The sequence below is a fragment of the Megascapheus bottae genome, chromosome 17 (genome assembly GCF_031878675.1).
Source record: "Megascapheus bottae isolate mThoBot1 chromosome 17, mThoBot2.hap1, whole genome shotgun sequence".
In the NCBI taxonomy this organism is placed as follows: domain Eukaryota; kingdom Metazoa; phylum Chordata; class Mammalia; order Rodentia; family Geomyidae; genus Megascapheus; species Megascapheus bottae.
The window spans coordinates 42,260,752-42,285,639 of NC_143525.1; the positions used below are offsets into that span (position 1 = coordinate 42,260,752).

General features: G+C 49.2%; 1 protein-coding gene across 1 annotated transcript; it reads right to left on the reverse strand.

The window, feature by feature from the left end:
• Positions 1–2,581: 2,581 nt before the first annotated feature.
• Positions 2,582–19,946, reverse strand: Rnf43 (ring finger protein 43). The gene is made up of 8 exons (XM_090351108.1): positions 19,774–19,946; positions 13,624–13,698; positions 13,393–13,524; positions 11,977–12,081; positions 10,334–10,495; positions 9,159–9,261; positions 6,966–8,276; positions 2,582–3,948 (listed from the first exon to the last, which is right to left on the reverse strand). Exons 2-8 carry the CDS (start codon positions 13,690–13,692, stop codon positions 3,905–3,907), a joined length of 1,926 nt encoding a protein of 641 aa, XP_090207234.1. The 5' UTR covers positions 13,693–13,698; positions 19,774–19,946; the 3' UTR covers positions 2,582–3,904.
• Positions 19,947–24,888: the final 4,942 nt, after the last annotated feature.

Below are 24,888 nucleotides of genomic sequence, written 5' to 3' on the forward strand. Positions count from 1 at the left end.
CGCTTCCGGGGTCAGAGCTGCGTCCGTCCCGCCCATTCCCTCCAGCGCCATCACCCCCACGCCGGAGGAGATGGTTTCTCCCGCCGGCCGTGTAGGCGGAGCGGCCTGCAGCCACCTGGCGGGCCGTCGGGCGGGCGCCACCTGGGCCGGGCGGGCGAGGCCGGGACAGCCTTTGGGTCCTTGGGGGCGCCGCGGCGCGGCGTGCTGTGCGCCTGCGCGGGAGGCCGGGCGCCCTCGCCAGTGGCGGGAGCCTGAGTCCAGTCCCACGCCATTTTATGGAGGCCCCGGGCACGGATCGCTCTCCACTTAGCATTTCCCCCGGCGAGAGTAGATTGTCTTTCAGTCTGCCCACTTTAAAATAGTCTGTCCTCATCTAATCGTGGGTTAGGTGGCTTTACGCTCCCCCTCCCCCCTCCATTGCATCCTGCGGAAAGTGGCATGGCCTTGCTTTCTCAGAACTGGGCACCAGACAACCAGCAGCCTCTCCAAACCGTCTCCCCGGAGAAGTGGTGTGGAGGCAGCACAGCCCCCCCCCCCCCCCATCCTGGGAAGTTCCTGGGGCAGAGCACCAGTTTTCTTGGGTTGTGGAGAAAGTAGTCTCTTGTGTTTATCTGAATTGGAGCTCTGGGATAGGAAGCTTCTTCACCTTTTGTTCTGTCTAGCCTGCCTCCTGATGGACACTCTTCAAGGCAGACCTCTTCTGCTTCAGGTTAACTCTCTTGCTATGTTCACATGAAGTCTGTGACTGGAATTTGGAAGTTTCTGATCACCAAACTTTCCCCTTTGGAACACAGTTTAACTCTTTTTTTTTTTTTTTTTTTTTTTTGGTGGGGGGATCCTGGGACTTGAACTTATGGCCTGACCATTGTCACTGTGTTTTTGTGCTCAAGGCTAGTGCTTTACCACATTGAGACACAGCCCCACTTCCAGTTTTCTGGTAGTTAGGTAAGAGTCTCACGCCTGTAACCCTAGCTACTCAGGAGGCTGAGATCTGAGCATTGCAGTTCAAAGCCAGTCTGGGTACTGAAAAGTCCCAGAGACTCTTGTCTCCAGTTAATCACCAGAAAACCTGAAGTAGAACTGTGGCTTAAGGAGTAAGGAGGTAGCTTTGAGTTGAAGAGCTCAGGGACAGTGCCCAGGCCCAGAGTTCAAGTCTCATGGCCGACAAGAGAGAGAGAAAAAGAAAGAATCTCATGGACTTTACCTGGCTACCATGTGCTGTGTGCGAAGGAGGCTCATTTTGGGATGGGAAAAGCAGAATATTTGTCTAAGGTCATAAAATCACTGAAGTATCCTAAATTTAAAGTGAGAACCACATGCAAATCTAGGCAAACTCTGTCCCTTGATCTCACTAAGCCATAATTTTAATTTTTAATTTAATTTCTTTACTTTTATTTCTTTATTTTTGTCAGTTGTGGGGCTTGAACTCAGCCTGGGTGCTATCCCTGAGCTCTTCAGTGCAGGACAACCACTCTATCCCTTGAGCCACAGCACCACTTCCAGTTTTCTGGTTGTTAATTAGAGACTTAGGGACTTTAGTGCCAGGGCTAGTTTTGAACTGTGATCCTCATATCTCAGCCACCTGAGTAGCTAGGATTGTAGGCATGAGCCACTGCACTGGGCTTATTTTTTATTTTTATTTTGGCAGTCATGGGGCTTGAACTCAGAGCCTGGGCTCTGACTCTGAGTCTCTTTGTGCTCAAATCTAGAGCTCTACCACTTGAGCCACAGTACTACTCTGGGCTTTTTCTCTTTATGTGGTATTGAGGAATTGAACCTAGAGTTTCATGCAAGCTAAGCAAGCACTCTAGCACTGAGCCACATCTCCAGGCCCCTAAACCCTGCTTTTAACTGTTTAAAACTCAGTGCTTTTAATTTTTATTTGTTGGTCATGGGGCTTGAATTCTAGAATCTGGGTGCTGTCTCTGAACAAAGGTAGCTACAGTGCCACAGTGCCACTTCTGTTTTCTGGTAGTTACTTGGAGATAAGAGTCTCACTTTCCTGCAGGCGCAGTGGCTCACACCTGTAATCCTAGCTACTCAGGAGACTGAGATCTGAGGATCAAGGTTCAAAGCCATCCGGAGCACAAAAGAGCCTGAAACCTAGCTCCAGTTAACCTCTAGAAAATGGGAAGTGGGGCTTGGCTCAAGGGTAGGGTGGTAGCCTTGAGCTGAAGAGCTCAGAGACAACACCCAGGCCCAGGGGTAGGATGGTAGCCTGGAACTGAAGAGCTCAGGGACAGCGCCCAAGCCAGTTCAAGCCTCATTACCTCCCCTCCCCCCCCAAAAAGAGTCTCACTTTCCTGGGCTGGCTTTTGAACTATGATCCTCAGATCTCAGCCTCCTGAGTAGCTAGGATTACAGGAGCCACTGGCACACTGCTCAAACCCAGTTGTGTTGCCAAGCCTATAATCCCTCCTTTTGTAAATCAAAGACGTGCCTCTGATATATAAATATATATATATAATATATAATATATATTTCCATCAGTCTAGAAAGATGAAATTATTGTCCAGAGTGAGTTATGATAAAACAAACCACAAGACAAGACCATATTTATGGATAAATATATTAGCAAATAAATACATTTCTCAACATAGTGCCTGATTCAAGCATCTTTCTGTCTGGTTCAGATATAAATACCCATGTGGGTGCCTAGGTGCTAGTCTCCCCACTAACTTTGAGGGAAGAAGGTTCTCAAGTAGAGGCCCATGCCCACCTTGCCCCCACATTCACATTCCAGGCAAAGACAATGCCCGAGGGGCTAGCAGTGGTCAAAATGTCCTGGGATGAAGGGCTGAGAGAGGCCCCTCACATGGTGCACACTCCTGCAAACTGCCCAGGCCAACTTCCTGTTCCAAATCCCCGGCGAGTGCACATCAGCTATTGGGTTCCTGGTTTGTATGGCTTATACTAGGGAGCCGGGCCTATGGCTCCTGCAAATCCATGGAGCCAGCCGTACTTTGCTGTCTCTCATCCCTGCTCTGAGAGGGGAAAAAAAGAATAAACCTTTGTTGTCCTTGCTCAGCTGCCGTTTTCATTCCATCCTTCTTCTTTTCCCCAGATAAAATCCAGCAGAATGATCTTTCTGCTTCTATTAGGACTTCAGGAGAGCAGATCATCAAAGAAGAGTTATGCCCACTCTCCTTTCTCCCTACCTTAGAGGAACTGGGGTTGCTGGAGTGACCAGGATCTTGAAGGTCAGAGGCTTCGTCTTAGGTTGGTCAAGATGCTGACCCAGTATCATGAAGCTGACAATTTAAGAATAAGAAACCATTCTCCTTCATGCACTAGGACAGGCATTACCTGGAGAAGGTGCAGAGGTCACCACTTCATTTTTTTTTTTTTTTTAAAGGGGCCAGTCTTTGCAATAGGCTGGTCCTCGGAAAAAAAAAAAAAGTAATAACAATAGAGCCTGGATGAATTTTCTCCTGATACAGTAGCCTTAGCAGGACAGAGGCCAAAGCTAGGATGTGCAGCTCACCAGGGAGCAAAGTAAGAAGGGTCATGTATTCAGTTGAATCCACTGGCTGGGATGAATAGGAAGCAAACCAGAAAGTCCTGCCTGGGGGTTAGGGGATAGAAGCAGCACCTTTATAAACCCAGCTACCCACATCTAGCCTTCAGGGATTCAGCTCACAAAGTCACACCGGCAGAAGCTGGTTGTGCAGATGGGCACAGACTTGCTGCACTGCACGAGTGTTCTGCAGACAAGGTCTAGAGCAGGGAGCAGGAAACAGCACTTCCCACCACCCACCATCACCACTCCTCTTCCAGTGGTTTCAGGAAGTATGGCAAAAAAGAGAGGGTGTTTGCTGAGGTCCTTTCTTCTCCCAGGAACAAGACTCTGTGCCAGGTAGGGCCCTGAGTCATCTGAAGTACACTCTGAGTTGGCTGGAACATCTCACACAGCCTGTTCACACAGCTCCTCCAGCTCCTCCTCTGAGCCTGCACGTGGAGAAATGGGAGAAAAGAGGTCACTGAAGGTCAGGGGAAGGTTCCTGATTCCCCGACCTGTAGAGAGTGTGCTGCGGAGGGGACCGCGAGAGAAAGGAACAGGGAACATGTCTGGAAAGATGAGCAGATTGAAAACTGAGAGAAGGGCCCCACTAAGAAACAGAAGAGAGGAAAAAAACATCTAGAGCAACACATTACAGTATCTAGTGTGTTCCCAGTACTCACTAGTCACTCATTCACCCAATAAATATTTATTAAGCATTCATTGGGAATTTGGCCTGCTACCAATTGCCAACTAGGAAACCCAAAAGAGTAAGCAGGGCTCTAATGACTTCGTAGGAGAGAAGGAATGCATGCCAGTGGCTGTTATGATGGTGGGATGGGACTAGAATCATAAGAGAAGTATTGAGGAATGGGAGAGCCCATGTCCAAGTGCAGAATCACAAAAGACTGAAAATGAACACAAAGGATTTGCAGGGAAAGGAAAGGCGCTGTGATGTTCGGGACTGCAGGCTCTACAAGAAGTGTTTATAAGGGGGCGCTGGTGCCGCACACCTGTGATCCTTGCTGCTGGGGAGGCTGACATCTGAGGATCAAAGTTCAAAGCCAGCCCAGGTAGGAAAGTCCTGAGACGCTCATCTCCAATTGACCAGTGGAAAATGGGAAGTAGAGCTGTAGCTCGAAGAGAAAGAGCACAAACTAGCCTTGAGCAAAAAAGCTCAGGGACAATGCCCAGGGCCTGGGCTGAGTTCAAGCTCCACAACCAGAAAAACCAAAAACAAAAATACAGAGGGCGGGCAAAGAGAGAGAAGGGAAGAGTGAAAGTGAAAAAAAGTTGTGTTGGGAAGGAGGACACTAGCTGGTGTAGCTGGTGCCGGTTTTCCTTATTACAGACGGAGCACTTGACGATGTCTGCAGTCACTGTAAGACTGAAGCTAGCATGGAGGGCAGGAGAATTAGGAGCAGTGCCTACCTCAGTGGGGGCAAAACAATAGACATGCAACCCCATCTCCGTTCGTGGCCCTGAAAGAGGGAAGGAAAGGGCTAGAAGGCTTCTGCACTGCCTTTCAGGCTGCATTTAAGATACAGGCAGAGGGCTGGGAATGTGACTTAGTGGAAGGGTGCTGGCCTAGCATGCATGATGCCCTGGGTTCAATTCCTCAGGATCCACATAAATGTGGGATGAAATGAGTGAATGAAAATGGAAAGCAAATTTTAAAAATAGAAAATGAATGAATGGCAGTAGTCTCGAGTCTTGCTAGTATAATTCCTAGCTTTATATTTCAAGACTTTGTGTTCTCTTTTGAGGTGAAATGGTGTTTCTAATGATGGTTGTAGAATATGGAACCTGCACGTATTCACATATTGGGAGAAGGTGAAGAATAATGAGAAAATGGCACTGGAAGAAGACAAGAATTTGGGCATATAAATATCTAAATCTCTGAATTAAAGCTGAGATGTTACATTGCCGCCATCCCTGGTTATAGTACAGAGATATACTGTACCCCTCCTCCCAGGGAAATCTGTTGATTTTGGGGGGGCCACCTTTGGCTCTACTGACAGTTTTAGTGGGCATAACAGTCTCACACTTTCCTGTCTGGGCTGGGTTTGAACCACAATCCTCAGGTCCTGAGTAACTAGAATCTTAGATGTCAGCCACTAGTACCAGACTTCTGGTTGTTTTTATAAAGGTTCCTCAGAAGGGACATCCCTGTTTTTCCTTTACCAAGCCTAAGGACCCATAGGGAAGCTAGAAACGACCTGTGGGTCTGTAATCTAGGCCGAGTTTGGTGCTTGTCTTCATTTATTTGGGGGGGGGGTATAGGAATTTGAACTCTGGGCTTCCTACTTGCTAGGCTGGAGCAATATCGCGGAATCATGCCTCCACTGCTAGTTCTTTATTTAATATATTTATTTCTCCCATAAGATCGCGCTCTTCCCAAGAAGCACCTTTGGTCTTCCTGTTATTTTTAAAATTTAATCAATCAGGGCTGGGAGTTCGGCCTAGTGGTTAAAGTGCTTGCCTAGCATGCACAAAGACCTGGGTTGGATTCCTTGGTACCACATATATAGAAAAAGCTGGAAGTGGTGCTGAGGCTCAAGAGGTAGAATTCTAGCCTTGAGAAAGTCCAAGGACAGGGCTCAGGCCCTGAGCTCAAGCCCAGGACTGGCAAAAAAAAAAAAAAAAAAATCAATTAATTAATTAATTAATTTTTTTTTTTTTTGCCAGGCCTGGAGCTTGAACTCAGGGCCTGAGCATTGTCCTTGGACTTTTTCTTGAGCCACAGCACCACTTCTGGCTTTTTCTATGTATGTAGTACCAAGGAATCGAACTCAGGTCTTCATGCATGCTAGACAAGCACTCTACCACTAGGCCAAACTCCCGGCCTGGCCTTCCTTTTATTTAGGGGTAATGTTGAACTGTGAGAAGTTCACTGGTACTGTTGCAGTGACCAGTATTGAAACACTATGTTTTAGCTGCTGCCCCAAATGACTCCAAGTTCATTGATGCTGGGGACACAGCAGGACCTCTCCTGGTCCTCTCTGTGATCTGGCAACTAAAGGGGTAGTGCCTGGCAGAGTCAGGGAGCTCCAGCTCACATCCTATGCTATTCAGTTTTTTCCTTTTTTTGGTGCCCATCCTAGGTCCTGAACTCAGAACTTGGGCACTGTCCTTGAGCTTCTTTTGCTCAAAGCTAGCACTCTACCATTTGAGCCACAGCACCACATCTGGCTTTGTCTGAGTGGTTTATTGGAGATAAGAGTCTCAGGAAATTCCTTTTCTGCCTTGGCTGGCCTCAAACAGCGATCCTCCGACCTCAGCCTCCAGAGTAGCTAGGATTACAGGCACGAAGCCACCAGGGCCTGGTTGTTATTCGGTGTTTTGAATGTCACCTCTGTTGTGCACTTGTCAGCCACCATCAGTCCTGGTGGGTTGACTTCACCTGTCTGAAATATCCAACTCAAGTATCTTTTCCCCACCACACCCACTCCCTCAGAAAACTCACCAGGCTGGGCTGGCAGCAGCTGGCAGTGTGGGTAAGGGCACGGCCTGCCCTCTGGAGTATCAAAACTCCATTCGGAAGGCCCCTCCCCAGGCCCGCGTGAAGTCAGACACAGCCACACTGGCCGTGGACTGGGGTAGCAGGCGTCTGGGGCTTCGGGTAGCAGCTTCCCATCCACGCCTGGAGGTCTGAAGATCAGTGGGTGGCCCTCTGGGGGCCAGGGGTATGCCAAGCCGGGGCTGTAAGGCGGGGCGATCTGGCAAAGTGGGTGCACGGTCAGGTCCTGGGGCCGGGGGGCCGGCCTGGGCTCGGCGGGGCCCCCGTGCCGCTTCCTCTGCGGGGGTCGCGCGGGGAGGCTGGATTTCTGCGACCCCGCGGCCTGCGCTGCCCCCGGGGCCGGCTCCGTGAGGGCTCGGGGCCGGGGCGGGCTGGGGAGCTGCCTCGCTGGGGATGCCAGGCCGGGTCTGCCGGCGGCTTGTGGGTCGGACGGAGGCGGCTCGGCCTGCGTGTGTGTCCGGGAACCAGGCCTGGAGCGGGGAACCCCCGCCTCGGGCGCAGGCTTCCTGCCGTGCCACCGGAACCTCTTTTTGTAGTGGTGATGGCGGTGCCGGTGGTAGTGGATGTGGCCGGGAACCCGGGTGTCTCCGGGGGGCACCACCGAGTCCAGGGAGCGGGGTCGCGAGGCCACGGCCGCGGGCCGCCCCTGCCCGGGCCGATCGGCGTCCGGGCCGCCGCACACCGCGGGGTCCAGGTCGCTGCTCAGGGAGCTGCGGAAGGTGGAGCTGCTGCCGTGGATGCCCTGCAGGCTGACGTCCGTGCAGTTGACCACCGAGTCGCTGGAGGAGCCGTGGCAGGGCCCGGAGCTCGAGTCGCTGGCGGGCCCGTCGGCCAGGTAGCCGCTGCGTTCGGTGCAGTAGCTTTCCCCAGACCCGCTGCTGTCGTGAGGCCGGGCCCGGCGCGGGGGCCCCGGGCGCAGGGGCCCCGGGCCGGCCGCGGGGCGCTGAGCAGGGCACCGCAGGCGGCTCAGGGCGTAGGGGTGCTGAGTCACGGCCAGGGGCGGCTGCCCACCGGGAGCCCGGAGATGCGGCGCTCTGGAGAGGCGGGGGTGCCGGGGGCCCAGGCTTGCCTCGAGGGACGGTAGGGCGGGCCGGGGTCGTGGGGGCCGGGCCGCCGCATGCCGCGGAGGGCCCAGCAGGTAGGCAGAAGGGAGGTGGTAGTGAGCGTGGCCCGGGTGCTGGCGAATGAGATGCAGCCGCCTTCCTGGCTCCTGGTAAGGCTGAGGGGGTCCCAGACTCTGGGAGAAGGAATCTCCCTCTGCACGAAAGGAATGAGGGCACTTGAGTTCCAGAACGTGAAGAGAGGAGAGGGTCTTCAGCAGGCGCTGGCGGTGGCCTGCGCTGGGAGCTTGTGGATACCAGGGGACCCCTAACTCGTTCCCCCCAGGCAGTTTATCTAGCAGGGAAGTCCCACTAAAAATACAGATACGGATTTTGTTTTCTGATGTCCTGTGGTTTGATCTCAGGGCCTCCTGCTTGAAAGGCAGGTGCTCTGCCACTTGAACCCCCTCTTTGGGGATTGGTTATCTTTTATGCCCTGGCAAGCCTGGACCGGGATCTTCCAGTGATTGACAGGCACATGCCACCCAGCCTGGCCGTTGGGCTCCCCGGTCATTTGGGATGTCTTTGACACACCATGGCGCTCTGGCCATTGGTTGAGATGGGGTATCTAAACCTTTATCTGCTCATGAGCTCCCCGCTTGCCTGTCCCCACTTCCCAAGTAGCTAGGATCACAAGTTTGAGCCACTGTGCAATAGACACAATACAGATAGCTTTTTGTTGGTGGGTTAGGTTTTTGGCTTGGGACTTGAACTCAATGCCTGGGCACTGTCCCTGAGCTTCTTTTGCTCAAGGCTCGCATTTTACCACTGGAGCCACAGTGCCACTTCTGACTTTCTCTCTTTATGTGATACTGAGGAATCAAACCCAAGGCTTCATGCATGCTAGGCAAGCGCTCTACCACTAAGCCACATTCCCAGCCCACAGTACGGGTATCTTATGGTGTGAATATCCTTCCCCTGCAAAGTGTTCTTGTGTAGTACAGATGAAAGCACTATGGTGTCAGCTCCTTCTCAGCATCCCCATGTTCTAGACCCGTCTGCCTGCCCACAGATGGGGAGACATCAACTCATCTCCTACCTATGATGTTGAACATGCAGAGAGGACAGGTCCGATGCTGATGCAGCCAGGGGTCCACACAGGTACGATGGAACTCATGGAGGCAGGAAATGACTCGTAGCTCCTGGAGGAAACAAAAGTATCCAAACCAAAGATTTCAGGAACATCCTCTGGACTCCCTTTGGTCTTTTCTTTTTGTGTCCACCTACTTGTAAAAGACCTCACAGGAGAGTAGACTTTGTTATGAGTAGATTTGGATTTTGCCATTTAGCTGCATAACTTTGCACATGGATTTTTTTTTTGTATGTGGTACTGGGATTTGAACTCAGGGTCCTGAGCTTCCTAGGCAGGCAACCGACTACTTGAGCCATGTTTCCAGCTCTTATTGCTCTGATAACTTTTTTCTTTTTTAATTGTTACTATTAAGGAGTTGTAATTCCATAAGTCAAATAATGAGTATAATGCTTCATGAATGATGTCATCCTTTCCTTTGCTCTGATTATTATTTTTTTTTTTAACTCAGGGCCTGAGCACTGTCTTTGGGCTTCTTCAAGGCTAGTGTTCTACCACTTAAGCCACAGCACCACTCCGGCTTTTTCAGTGTATTGGTACCAAGGAATGGAACCCAGGGCTTCATGCATGCTAGGCAAGCACTCTACCACGAGGCCACACTCCTGGTCCACTGATTACTTTTTTCTGGATCAGTTGTGGGGCGCTGTCCCTGTCCTCCAGCTCTTCAGCTCAAGACTAGCACTCCACCACTTGAGCCACAGCTTCCCTTCTGGCTTTTGGGTGGTTAATTGGAGATAAGAGGCTCACAGACTTTCCTGCCAGGGCTGGCTTCAAACTGTGATCCTCAGATCTCAACCTCTTGAGTAGCTAGACATGATTATAGACATGAACCACCAGCACCTGGTTAGAAAATTACAACAGTTTTCTGTTGTAAACGAATGTCCCCTTGCCCCTGCCCTGAGACTAAAGCGAGCTAATGAATCTGAAGTATTGTGGCCTTTCAACAAGTCTATACTTTTACCTGGAAGGCCAGAAAAGTGACCAAGCCTTAGAAAGATGCTCTGCCTCTGTCCCACACAGTACACACAGAACAGATGTAGCCAGCCCTAGCTACCCACCCGCACATCAGCTTCCACTACCCTCCCTAGCCTGTTTATGGAGGTAAGCCACAAAGCCAGCCTTACCTGCCCCTCAGAGAATTCCTCCAGACAGATGGCACACATGGGGGCAGAGCTGCAGCTACTGACTGAGTCTGTCTGCTCAGCCCGAGCCCTCCTGCAGCTGGCCCGGTACCTCCTGGTGGCTAGCTGGCTGATGGCCCAGGCTGTTCGCTGCTGAAGAGGGTCCTGGAAAGAGGAGTGAAATTCAGAATGGCACAAGGACTGTTCACTCCTCATCTCTCATTCCTGGGCCAGGGCTGGGACTCAATTCCCACTCACCAAGTTAGATGGCATGGTCAACAGTCTATGCGTGCAGGTTCATTCTTTCAGACGGAACTCGTGTGTGGCTGTGACCTCTCATTCTACTCCCTTGCTTGCTCATTCCTTTAAGCCCTTCTTTCTTTGATGACCCATCCATCATTCGATACCTCAACTTGGTATTTAAGAGTCATGTCAAATTTTAACAGGTCCCCAAACTGTACTTCTGACCCTATTAACTACCTCTAACTGTACGCCTGTCCTCCCTGCCTCCTAAATAACTGACCATTCTGTTCTTCTCATTGCTCAAGCCAAAAATCTTGGTGTCATCTTTCATTTTTTTCTCTTTCATCCCTCAATCAATATATTGGTAAACCTGTCATCTTTGCCTTCAAAATATATCACGTAGCTACTGATCACGTTCACTGCTTCTTACCCAAATGAACATTACCATGTTCCTGGACTCCTGGAATAGTCTCCACGCTGGTTCTGTTCCTTGCTTTGCAGCCTTGCCTCGCGGTGGTCTCTTTCTCATCACAGTGGTGACAGTGATGCTATTGAGGCTTAAGTGGACCTCCTCTACTCACATCCTCCACTGGCTCCCATTTCACCCAGCATAAAGAACAACGTCCTGACCCAGCCTGCACAGTGCAGTCCAGTGACACTCTGTGAACCCTCGAACCTAACCTCCTCTGTACCCTGTCACTCTAGACCAGCCACACCATCTCATCCTGTTCACAGGACGTGACACGTTGCCTCAAGGTTTTGCACTTCGTTAGGTTCTTTCCAACGTCATCACTTTCTCACCACATGCCTGCATAGATCACACATCACCCATTTGCAGACTTGGCTATCATGTGATTCTGTCGTGTGTGTGTGTGTGTGTGTGTGTTCTGACTGGCGCACATAAAAAGAGTCACTTGAATCTTTTTGACTGGTCTGGCTTTGAACTTGGAACTTTGATTCTCAGATCTCAACCTGCTGAGTAACTAAAATTACAAGTGTGAGCCATGAACCCTTTCTCCCTTACATTTCCTCTCACCTTTGCTATTTTACTCTGTAGCAAGCGCATACTGCCACCAAAAAATTATATATTTACTTTTAATTTTGTTTATTGTTACACAATAGAACACTAAAATGGCAACTTGATGGTAGGAAATTTTTACTTTTGCTTATTATGGCCATTCCCAGCACCCACACAAAGTGCCTGACATGCTCAGCATGTATGATGAACGAATGAACGAAGAAGCAATGTGGGGAGAGGGACTGCCAGAGATCAACACACATAGCAGCTAGAACATTTCAATGTGGATTGTTTCAAGGGCATAAAGGCTTTCTCACTGCCTCCTTCCCCACCCCCACCCCCAGCCCGCCCTGTGCCCACCTCTACCAGGGAGCCCCATCCTTACCGGTCTGCTGTGGCGGGGGCGGCACTTGACCCTCAGCACTGACGCCAAGATGATCACAAAGATGGTACCCACCACTGTGAGGAGTATCCACACATCATAATCTGGCTGGAGAGGGACGGAGGAGAGGGACAGGGTCATACTTCTGGAAGGAATTAGGCCGATTTGGGAAGAAACACAAAAGCAAAGAGACAGGGGGTAGGGATTTCCCTTGTGTCTCCCACCTGAGGGATGAGGAGGCGAGGCTGATCCCAAAAGTGGGATAAGGAGGCTTCTCCTTGCCTAGGGGCCTTCACTGGAGAGCGAGCTCTAGATGAGGCTGTGAGAAATACTCTCTGGAAACCCGTTCATTTAGGGGAGAGGGTCCTGAGCTGTCCCCAGAACGGGGATTGAGGCCCTGGGTGCTGTCCCTGAGCCTCCCCCTCTCTCTCGTCATGGACCTTGAACTCTGAGCCTGAGCACTGTCCCTGAGCTCTTCAGCTCAAGGCTAGCACTCTACCACTTGGAGCCATAGCTCCACATTTGGTTTTCTGGTGGTTAACTGGAGATAGGAGTCTTATGGATTTTTGTGCCCAGGCTGGCTTTGAACTGTGATCCTCAGATCTCAGCCTCTTGAGCAGCTAGGATTACAGGCGTGAGCCACCAGCATCTGGCTCTGATCTTCTTTCATTGAAGTCTAATGCTTCACCACTTGAGCCACAGCTGTGCTTCTGGCTTTTTAGTAATTTATTGGAGAGAAAATTCTTACTGGTTTTTCAGTCTGGGCCAGCTTCTGACAGCGATCCTCAAATTTTAGTCTCCTGAATAGCTAGGATTACTGGCATGAACTACTGGCACCTAGTATTTTTCTTCTCTCTCTTTTTTCTTTCTTTTTTTCCATTCACTCTTTCTCTCTCTCCTTTCCCTTCCTTCCTTCCTTCCTCCCTCCCTCCATCCCTCCCTCTTCCTTCCTTCCTTTCTTTCTTTCTTTCCTTCCTTCCTTCCTTCCTTCCTTCCTTCCTTCCTCCCTCCCTCCCTCCCTCCTTCCATCCCTCCCTCTTCCTTCCTTCCTTTCTTTTCCTTCCTTCCTTCCTTCCTTCCTTCCTTCCTTCCTTCCTTCCTTCCTTCTTTCTGTTTGCCAGTACTGGGGCTTGAATCAGGGCCAGGGCCCTGTTTCTTTAGCTTTTCCACTCCACCAGCTGAGTCAAAGCTCTACTTCCTAGCTTGTTAGTGTTTATGGGGCTGGCTTTAAACCGTGACCCTTAGATCTCAGCCTCCTGAGTAGTAGGATTACAGGCCTGAGTCACCAGCACCTGCCTCAGAGGGTTTCTTTGGGTCTCAGGAGTCTGAGGGCTTTCAGTGGAAGTTGGTACAAAGCAAAGCAGAGGCAAGTGTAAATGTTGGTGCAAGGCTGGGCTGGGTGGGGGGGCGCAGGTTTACCCAGGCCGGAGGCTCCTTCAGTTCGATCCTCACATGGGCCTTCCGGTTCTTGTACACAAACTCCATCAGCTTCTCAGCATCATTGCCCCAGATCAGCACCACGGGCCAGGTCAGGCCCAGGGGCTGCTGCAGCTGCAGAGAAGAAAGGGCCACCAGGCGCCTCTGTGATTTCTCTGTCCTCTGGGAACTGTCTTCCTCCATCCAACCCCCATCCCAGAGGTCCCTGCGCACCTGCTCTGCGGCTGCTCGGTCCTCAGTGATGTCAAAGAGGACAGCGCTGGCTCCTCGCTCCCCCGCCATCCGGGCCTGTGGAGACATTGGCAGACTTGGCTGCAGTCGCATAAGGAAAGGGCCGCCTGTGGCTGGGGCTTCAGCCCTCACTTGCACGTATCCCTTCCTAGATTTTGCACACACTGAAGCTCCACACACTCACTTCAGATCGGTGTGCAAGGAGTCAGACACATAGCCTGCTCTGCCCAGCGCTCTTCCAGAACCCCTGCCTTCAAAGGACAACATGCAGGCTCTCCTTCTGTAACTAAACAACCCCTCACCCAGGCTTTCCTTTGACCCAGCCACGTGGTGTTTGTCTGGCTTTAGGGCTAAACATAAATAGGACACAGCTCCAGTGGCCTGAGCCCCAGAGCAGAGTGTGAGCAGTACTAACTAGGAGAACACAGGAGAGAGGAGAGCAGAGGGAAGACCTCCTGAGCAGAGCCCATCTCTGCCTGACAGAGTGGCTCATGGGAGGTCCCCCTTCTCCCCTCCCCCCCTCATGGGTCATCCTCCACAGCAAAGTTCCAGGTACTCTCCCTCCCACTTTAGCTCTCAGTGTTCACCAGTGACTCTAAGAACAGACTTGGGGCCGCAGAATACAGAGAATCAGATATAGAGGAGGCAGAAAGAAGAACAAGAAGTTGAGAATCTCTAGAATCTCAGAGATCTGTGTGTGTGTGTGTGTGTGTGTCAGGGGGAAGGAGATAAGAGTTAAGGGTGGGGTGGAGACTCAACGGCAACAGCCACCAACTGACAGGCGGACAGGCACCATGAGGGCACAGCTGCTTAGGGGCACAGCAAAGGGTCAGTTGCAATGGCATTGGGCTATGACTTTTCTCCCAGGGTCCATGCTGAGTCTCAAGCAACCTTTTTCCAAAGGCAGTGAAGGAGTTAACCCATTTACAAAGCCCTGATGGCAGCTGAGGAGCCAGACTTGGGACTTACTCATACTCTTGGTGCTTTGCTCTCTGCCTGCCTTCTCCAGGAGAGCCTGTCAGGGCAGGTCCCATGCCATGGCAGGTTTGGGAGCAGCTCCTTGTTCCCTCCCTCTCCCCTCCCCTGTTCCCCACTTTCCAAGCAGTGGCAGGGGCCAAAAGCCCCCTCATAACTGCATGCAGGCAGTGGGAAGGGGTGATGGAGAAATGTACACGGAGTCCTTTTGTTACAGAGGAAAGCTTTCTTCTTCCTCTCCTAGAAGCTGGGCTGGCCATCTGCAGCACCAGCACGTGGGTCAGTCCCTGCTAATGGCCTCCCACTCTGAGGTGCTGGGGCAAAATCATAGGCTCCAGAATTCAAAGCTTAGACATGTCGTGAAGTCGCATCTTCTGTCTTCCTCTTGCCTGTCTCCTAGCAAGTCGATTCTATCTAGGCTCTGCCAAGGGGGAAAGGATGGGCACAGGGAAAGGAACCCCTAAGAAGGAACTCAACTTGTGATCTCACATTCTAGGGGCTTGACAAGGAGTGGGGAGAGGCCCCCTTCCAGTCCCAAGAACTGTGAGTCTTAGGGTCTCTGTTTTCCCATCCTCAGAACAAGATCTTGGACACAGCATGGACTTGGAAGACCACAAGAGAGGGCAAAAGACTCACTTCTTTGGAGCTTTTCTCAACTTCTCCACCCCTCTGTCTTTGATGAATTGAGTTGGGAACAGTAGAAAGCAATTATTGTGACGTTCAAACACCCCAGCCCATTACGGTCCATAATTACAAAGTTGTAAAAGTGATCAAAGAGCCCAGAGACTTGGCCAACAGGAGAAAACAAGCAGGACTTTTGGGCAGTGAGTCTCTATGTCCAGAGTTCTAGGAATAAAAAACAAGATTTGAGAATAGAAGGCAACTTAATTCCCGTCCACTTGTACCCAAGAGACAGAAAAAGAAAGAGTGGGGGGGGGGAAGGGGTTTGGGGACCGGAATCTGAAAGGGAGTGGAAGTACAGGCCCTTAGAACTGGAAGACTGGGCTTTCAAAAGACAACCCAAACCTAGCTACTCAGGAGGATGAGATCTGATGACTGAGGTTCAAAGCCAGCTCAGGCAGGAAGGTACATGTGACTCTCCCGTTAACCACCAGAAAGCCAGAAGTGGTATTGTGGCTCAAAGCACTAGCCTTGAGTGAAAGACCCCAGGGACCAGGCCCAGAGTTCAAGCCCTATGACTAACCAAAAAAAGAGATAACTCAGAGTCCTCTTGGGATGTTTCAGACTTCCCCAGCCCCCGGGACAGCAAGCAAGGCTCACAGCCTCTGGCACCCAGAGCTATTACAACAAGCAGGAAAGTGAGCTAAAATTTGGCCTCTTGCTGTATTAGTCAGCTTTTGTAATTCTTTGGTCCTTAGATTTTCCTCTCCAGACTACAGTGGCAGTCTCTGTATATACCCAGTTCAACTTAAATGAATGAGTAAGCACCTACCATTCTCAGGGCACCAAGCCAGGGAAGGCCAGGCCCTTCAGAACAGCTCCCAATCGAGTCAGAGAGAAAAAGCCTCTATGTACATAGTATTATAATGCTAGCTAATAGCCTAGACTGCAAATGAAAGGAATTAGCCAGTCATCCAATCTTTATTTTCCCCTACTTCAGAAAGCCTTTCTCTACCCTCCATCTCCTCCCTTCCCTAATCTGACACGATATTCAGTATATAAAACAAAGATGAGGCTGTTCACATCAAGGTGGGAGCGGAGGCAGGCAGGACCTTGTCCCCTCTCCCACCCTTGGCACCTCCACGAAACCTAGCCTTAGCTTCTGTGCTGTTGAAAGCGTGAACATAGATATCATACCTATTGGAGGTGTGCTAGAGGGAAGGATTTCTGCCTCTATGGGCTGGCCACACAGTGCCAGGGAGGAAAGAGCCAATAAGAGAGGAGGGAGTCTTGCTGGCTCAGAGCAAGAGTAGGAGGAAGGAGAAGGGACAGAACCACCATTGAAATCCAGCCTGCCCAGATTCCCTACACTTGACTCCCTGGCTCTACTACTAATACCTGTTGGACTGAGGATAAGACACTCAGCTACTCCTTTGGTGTTTCTTTCAGTAAGCTGGGATATTAAGATCTACTTTATAAATCCTGTTGTGAGGACTACATAAATTAATCCATATAAAACACTTATAATAATTGTGCCAGGCATGTTAGCTATTATTATGTCAACTATGAACACATACTTGCATACATGAATTCATTTATAAAACTCTACAGGATAGTTAACAGTCCTATTTAGAGCTGAGGAAACCAAGACCCAGAGATACAGAATAACTTCTCCACAGAGTCACCAACTGGTAAATATGGTAAGTCTCCATTTGGGACTCACCCCCCACCAGAGTTCTGGCTTTTAAAACCACTAGTAGTGAGCATCCTGGTAAGAGATGTAGAACTTGTACCCATCTCAGTCTTTCCAGATATAACTCTTGCCACTGCCCTATTCCAAGCATGAAGTGCCTTATCTGTCGGGTAGATGTGGAGCTGCTAATGAAGAAACAAAAAACCATTTTGGGTGACTGGAAAGGAGTGATGACAAGAGAGGATAAGTCCAGAATTATGATGAAGCTTTCAGAGACTTGCAGACCATGAAAGCATAGGATGGAGGATGAGCATAGAGTGTAGTGGTGGAGGGGATGCTTACCAGATACAAAGCTCTGAGTTCAATCCCAGTGCCTCCTCTACCCCACCAAATTTCATACACATACAGAAAATGTGGTGGTATCTATTATGACAGAATAATAATTGCAATCATTTATTAAATGATTACTATGTACTTAGAACAGGAGCAAAAGCTTTCACCTGTAAATATCTCCTTAAATACTCACATGTATTTATGTGTAAGTTCTATTATTATTCCCCCTCGTTCTTTGTGTGGGTGTGTGGGTGATGTTGGTCCTGGGGTTTGAACTCAGAGCTCGGGCATTGTTTCTGAGCTCTTTTATGCTCAAGGCTAGTGCTCTATCCCTGCGTCACAGCTCCACTTCCAGGTTTCTGAAGATTAATTGGAGATGAGAATCTCATGGTCTTTTTTGTCTAGGCTAGATTCAAACCTCAATCCCCAGACCTCTGTCTCTTCAGTGGCAGGATTCTAGGTGGGAGCCATCCACACCTGACGGAGGAGACTCATTCTCCAATTAAAACCAAGTTAATAAAAAGCTGGAAATGGAAGCATGTCTCAAGTGGGAGATCATTTGCTATGAGCAAAAAAATCCAGTCAGTACACACACACACACACACACACACGCACACACACGCACACGCACATGTATTTTTTTTGTATAATTCATTTTCCTATGCGATAACTTGTATTAACAACTTGAACTGGGAGAATCCTAGAAACCAAAAAAGCAAAAGCAAAAAAAATAGGATTTCAGTCAAGTCTATAAGTAGGAGACCCGGCTAAACTACGGAGCCCCAGGAAGGAGCTAGGCAGGTCAGACCTAAGGAAAGCCCTGAACCTGACTAGACAGAAGCCACTGGGGAGTTTAAGGCTGGAGCAATTCCCAGGCAGATGAAGAGAGGTCAGGTGTGATGGGTAATCTTAAGTGTCAACTTGATTGGCTTGAGCATCTAGATTAGTAAAAGTACACCTTTTGGGTGTGTCTGTGCGGGTGCTTCCAGAGGGAGGGTTGATGACAGGGGGAATGGGGCAGCACATCTCACAGGATGCAGCCTAGATGGAATAGAAGAGATCAAAGAAAAAGTCTGCTGGAGAGACTGTCCCTCTACTGGTGGTTGTCATCCAGTGCGCTGCCCTGCCCTTCCCTGCCCTTTCTGCCAGGACGTATGGCTTCACCACAGACCCAGAAACAGGAACTGGAGTCTGCGGAGTCAAAATAAAAGACTTAGCCCAGTGTCAATGGCTCACACTTGTAATCCTACCTATTCAGGAGGCTGAGATTTGAGAATTGCAGTTCGAAGCCCACCCAGGCAGAAAAGTCTGTGAGACTCTTTTCTCCAATAAACTACTTCCAAAGCCAGAAATAGAGCTGTAGTTTAAACTGTAGAGCGCTAGCCTTGAGCAAAGTAAAAGCTCAAGGGCAGCATCTGAGCCCTGAGTTCAAACCCCAGGACTGGCTGGGGGGAAAAAAAAAGTTCCCTCTCTTAAGTTGTGTTCTCCCCTCACTCCCAGGTATTTTGTCACAGCGACAAAAAGTCTGAGTCACAAACCAGGTAAGGTATAAGAACAGAGCGGAAACACGGGCTGTGGTTATAAGGCAGTTGCCAAGACACTCTTGGTTTTTGGTTTTGTGTTTGTTTTGGCTTAGGCATTATTTGGCATTTGAAATACATTATTTTCGTCCTTACAAAAATCCTAGGGATGAGCAATTAAAATTCCATCCTATGGCAATGGAAACACGGGCCTCGCAAGCACCTCAAAGGGCGCTGACCTGTTCCTCTCTTCACAGTGTGCGTCCCCGACCCAACCCTCACGCAGGAGAGCTGTCCGCTGTTCCGCATCTTCCCAGCCTGCCAAGAGTCCCACGCACTGAGGCAAAAGAACAGCAGGAGCTCTGGGTGGCAGAATTTGAGAGAGAGGGAGGGAGGGAGAGAGACAGAGAGGCCGTGTGTGTGTGTGTGTGTGTGTGTGTGTGTGTGTGTGTGTGTGTGTGTGTGTGTGTGTGTGTGTGTGTGTGCGCCAGTCCTGGGGCTTGAACTCAGGGCCTGAACACTGTCCGGAGCATTTTTGCTCATGGCTAGTGTATTACCACTTAACCCATAGCTCTACTTCAGGCATTTTGGTGGTTAATTAATTTGAGTCTCACAAACTGTTCTGCCTGGACTGACTTCAAACCGTGAGCCTCAGCTTGCAGCCTTCTGAGTAGCTAGGATTACAGGTGTGACACTCAGCAGAAAAATTCGTCTTTGCTCTGGTGCTGGGAAGGGAGAGGGGCTTGGCATTCCTTGGTGATGGAGAAGGGGAGGTCAGGCTTATGCTGGGAAAAAAGCCACCAACTTCTTCTGATGCTGGTTGGTGGAAAAAGGAATTTCTTCCTCTCCCTGACCAACTAAATTAGGGAAATTTGAGGAAACAAGGTATATCACTCTTAGAAGACAAGGGAACAACAGAGAACAGAGGAACAGAGGGTTTGTCTAACCCAGAGCCCAAGACATATGAGTGGAGATCAAGTAGGAATCTACCTTGCTGGCCAGCGACAGGCAGGGGCGAGGGGCCCGGCGAGGACTCTCCAGCTTGACAATGCTGATGAATCCAGGCTCCAGGTTGTCGTCATCACTGGCATTGCACAGGTACAGGGGATGGGACTGCAGAGAGAGACAAGACCCAGGTTACGGAGCAGGCATTCTATGCTATTCTAGGCCAGTAGCCGGTAGATCTCTCAGTTCTATGAAAGAGTAGGTCTTAGTGCTTCATAACAATCTAGTAATTAGATGTCCCTTAGATGTTCTGAGGTCAAGGACACGTGGGGCTGAGGACAGCGGGAGGGAGGCGACCTTATGATAAGCCTGTGACAAAGTAACTCCAACAGCCTTCAAGCCCTACTTTTCCAAATGGGCCAGAGGCAAGAGGCTCCTCTTCTGGTTCCTGTTTCTCTCAGTTCTCCCATCTTCTGCTTGCTCCCAAAACCTAAGGCAGAGAAACTATTCAAGTGCTCCTCTGTGCCTTTCCTCCGTGCTCCCTGAGGCACAGCTGTGTCTCCCAATTCCCCAGCTCCTGCTCCACTGCAGATTTCCACCCAGCTTCCAGAGGCCTGTCTTCTAATTCCATATTCCCTCGCTTGTCTCACTGTACCATCAGGGGATCCAGCAAGATGCTGAAAGAGAGAAGAAACTGTCTTGGGATGAAGTTTGGCTAAGGCTGAAGCCTAGGCCAGCACCATTTTGTCCCTAGGACTATGGCAGGTTCACATTCAGATAGTGAACCCCTAAACCCAGCTACTGTTGAGCAACCACTAAAGGAGAAGGGGGCCATGGGCCAGTAGAAATCTGAGGTTCCAGGGCTGGGAAGGTGGCTTAGTGGTACAGTGCTTGACTAGCTTGCATGAAGCCCTGAGTTCAATACCTCCACACTACATACACAGAAAAAGCTGGAGGTAGCACTGTGGCTCAAGTGGTAGACTACTACCTTGAGCAAAAAGAAACGCAGGGACAGTGCCTAGTCCTGAGTTCAAGCCCCAGGATTGGAAGAAAGAAAGAAAGAAAGAAAGAAAGAAAGAAAGAAAGAAAGAAAGAAAGAAAGAAAGAGATTTGCCGATCCCTCAGAAGGATGAGATAGTCTTGTTAGAACTCACCTCTCCTGTTAGATAATTCTAATACTCATTTGAGTCTAATTTTCCCAGGATACCATGTTAGAGTGCTAAGAGAACAAAGAAAGATTTCTTTGGTCCTGGATATGCCTATGGGCCAGGGACTTCCATATCATGGAAGAAATTCCCTATTTGAAGGAGCTGCTGACATTTCCCTCCCCACTGATGCTGAGGGACCTCAGAAAAGAAGTGTCAGAGGAACCATGGAGAATTTTAAAATTTATGAAGATGATAATGTCACACACACACAGCCACTTTCTTTTAGTGTGTGTGTGTGTGTGTGTGTGTTAAGAAAGAGTATATTCTTCCACGATTACAGGATTACTATTCTGGTGGTGATACATGTTTATTCGAGGAGATAGATTATGCACTTCTGTCCTCAAAACAAAACAAGGTGGCTGGCACGAAATGGAGGTTGTTCTCACTCTAGTGACGCTGTAGTCACTGGCTCAACGAGCTCTGTGAGTCTGTCCACCTGCGCATGCACCAACCATGTAGCCATTCATTTCTTAATTCTATCCACCCTGAAGGCTCCATGGCGCCAGGCACTGCCCAGCACACTTAGGTGTCAGTTCCTTGTTTTAAAGAAGCGCAGAGGACAAGCAGGAAAACACGCTGCACTGTGTGTTTTGATGCTAATTTGTTCAGAGGCCGACTACAAGACACCAGGGAAATGAATCATCTATTTCATAGGGGAGGGCAGAGAATTTATTGTAAGAGGGGATTTGAGTTTTTCCCTGGTGGTTGAATAGATGGCATTTTTCACCTACAAAAGGGAATGGGAGAGGAACAGTGCAGTCCTGGCATAGGAAGCCGCTCGTGCAGAGGCAGCAGGTAGAGAGAGACCATACAGGAGGATGGGCTTCCGTGAGAAGGAAGGGAGGAGAGGAGGCTGGAGAGAACACTTAGCTGGGCCACGCAGCAGGAAGCTCGGAAGGACTGCTATGGTGACCTACAGGGAGACATTGTGATAGGGAATCACAAGTCAGCTTCTCCAACAGGCCCGCAGGAAGGACGAATGAGCGCCTCAGAGGCCACTGCTTGGTCTGCTCCCCCCCTTACAAACTGGCCTTTCCATGATGACCCCAAGATGCCTGCCACTGACCAGAGGGCCAAATGGGAAAGGCGAAGATTACCCTGAAGCCAGGAGCGTGGCTCATGCCTGTAATCCTAGCTACTTAGGAGACGGAGACCTGAAGATCAAAGCCAGCCCGGGCACTGAAGTCTGTGAGATTCTGATCTCCAATTAACCACTAGAAAATGGGAAGTGGTGCTGTGACTCAAGGGGTAGGGTGATAGCCTTGAGTTGAAGAGCTCAGGGACAACGCCCAGGCCCAGAGTTCAAGTCCCATAACTGAAAAAAAAAAAAAGATTACTCTGAAGAAGAGCAGTCTGAACAGAAGGATGAGCAAATATTTGTCCACCACTCCATGCCCCACCCCCCAAACCCCAGACCTCAGCATTCACAGAGCAGGGCTGGATTATGAGGTGCCCCTGACAAAGGGAAAGGAGAAAACAAGAGGTCTAGTGCCCGAGAGCCGGGCGCTGGTGGCTCACACCTGTAATCCTAGCTACTCAGGAGGCTGAGATCTGAGGATCACAGCTCAAAGCCAGCGCGGGCATGAAAGTCATGAGCCTCTTATCTCCAATTAAGTGGTACTGTGGCTCAAGTGGTAGAGTTCTAGCCTTGAACTGAAGAATTCAGGGACAGACAATTCCCAGGTCCAGAGTTCAAGCCCTACCACTGACTTAAAAAAAAAAAAGAGTCACCTGGTTTGGGCTGGGAATGTAGCTTAGTGGTAGAGTGCATGCATGAAGCCCGAGGTTCAGTTCCTCAGTACCACATACACAGAAAAAGCTGGAAGTGGTACTGTCGCCCAAGGCTAAAGTACTAGCCTTGAGCAAAAGAAGCTCAGGGACAGTGCCCAGGCCCTGAGTTCAAGTCCCAGGACTGGCAAAAACAAACAAACAACAAACAGCAAAAAAACAACAAACAGCAAAAAAAAAAAAAATAGCTTTGAGGTTCAGGGTTGTCCAGGTCACACAAGATTAGAATTTCATTCTGTTTGACTCCATTTTCTGGAGTTTGGAATTCCCTATGAATGCTGCGAATGCTCTACCGTTCATGTTGACAATAATAAGGAAAAGGAGCATAAGATAGAACAGTTTATATGTATTGAGCAAATACTGTGGGCCAGTGATTGTTCCAGGCACTTGATATAGTAGCTCTTTTTATCCTCATAATACTGTGAAATGCAAGGTATTTGCTAAGTGCATATGCCTGTAATCTTAGCTACTCCTGAGGCTGTGATCTAAGAATACAGTTTGAAGCCAGCCCAGGCAAGAAAATCTCTCACAGACTCTTGTCTCTAATTAATCACCAAAATGCCAGAAGTGGAGCTTTGGTGTAAGTGAGTGCCAGTCCTGAGCAAAAAGGCCAAGGAACAGAACCCAGCTTATCCAATACCAGAACAAACAAAAGAAGAAAAAAAGTGGCAATTATTATTGTCCCTATTTTGAAGCTGAAGAACTGAGGTACTAAAAGGTTAAATAACAAGCCCAAGGTTACCTAGCTAGTGAGTAGCAGAGATCAGAAGAAATGAAAGTAGAACAAGGTCAACAAAAAAGGAGATAGGGGAGTAGGAGCATGGCCTAGTGGTAGAGTGCTTGCCTAGCATATATGAAGCCCTGGGTTCAATGCCTCAGTACCACATACACAGAAAAAGCCAGACGTGGTGCTATGGCCTAAAGTAGAAGGGCACTAGCGTTGAGCAAAAGAACTCAGGGACAATGCCTAGACCCTGAGTCTAAGAACCAGGCATGGTGGTATACACTTGCAATCTCAGCACTCAAAAGGTTAAGACATTGGGCCGGGAGTTTGGCCTAGTGGTTAAAGTGTTTGCCTAGCATGCATGAAGACCCGGGTTCAATTCCTCGGTACCACATACATAGAAAAAAGCCGGAAGTGGTACTGAGGCTCAAGTGGTAGAGCTCTAGCCTTGAGAAAGTCCAAGGCCAGTGTTCAGGCCCTGAGCTCAAGCCCAGGACTGGCAAAAAAAAAAAAAAAAAAAAAAAGAGGTTAAGACAGGAAGATAGAGAGTTCTAGGCTAGCTTGGGCTATATAGTTAGACCCTGTCCAAAACAAATAAATTACATTTGACTTTGAAAACATGATACCTTCCAATTTATAACCAAGAAAATTTGCCTTATCAATTATATGACTTCTGTGCAAGTGTTTAGAATAAATCACTTTAAAAAAAAGACTGAATTATTCTGTTCCCTAAACTGCTTGTCCAGTATTCTCTATTTTAGGAAGCAGGACTGCTATCCATGTGTTACCATTTCCACCTCTTTTCATTTTTCTTCCAACTAACAATATCCAAGCAATAACAATTCTAACCATTCAATCTCTGAATCATTTCTTCTTATTTATCTGTATTCTTCTACTCTCACCATGGCTATCTAATACACTCTAATGCATCCTTCTGTCCCTGTTGTCCTGATCTACTGAAGTAACCTAACTAGAATCACCCCACCCCACGCATTTCTCTGTTCTTCAGCCAAGATAGTCTGCAATGCTAACTCGAGCCTATTACTCCCTACGTAAAGACCTTACAAAGCTGAGCTTGGTGGCTCATACCTGCAATCCTTGCAGATCTCAGGAGGCTGAGATCTGGAGATCACAGTCATAAGCCAGCCTGGACAGGAAAATGTGAGATTCTTATTTCCAATGAACCACTAAAAAATGCTCAGCCTTGAGTAAAAAATCAGCTCAGGGACAGGGACCAAGTTTTAAGTTCAAGTCTTCAAGCTTTCAATATGCTTTTTCTCGTGTGCTGCTGCTGGAGCTCAGGGCCTCAATGCTCTCACGTGGCTTTTTCACTCCCATCTGGTGATCTACCGCTTCAGCCACGCCCCCAGTTCCCAGAATGCACTTTTACACATCAATGAAAAGGCTGGACTGGGTTCTGTGTTCAGGCCTTGCCTCACA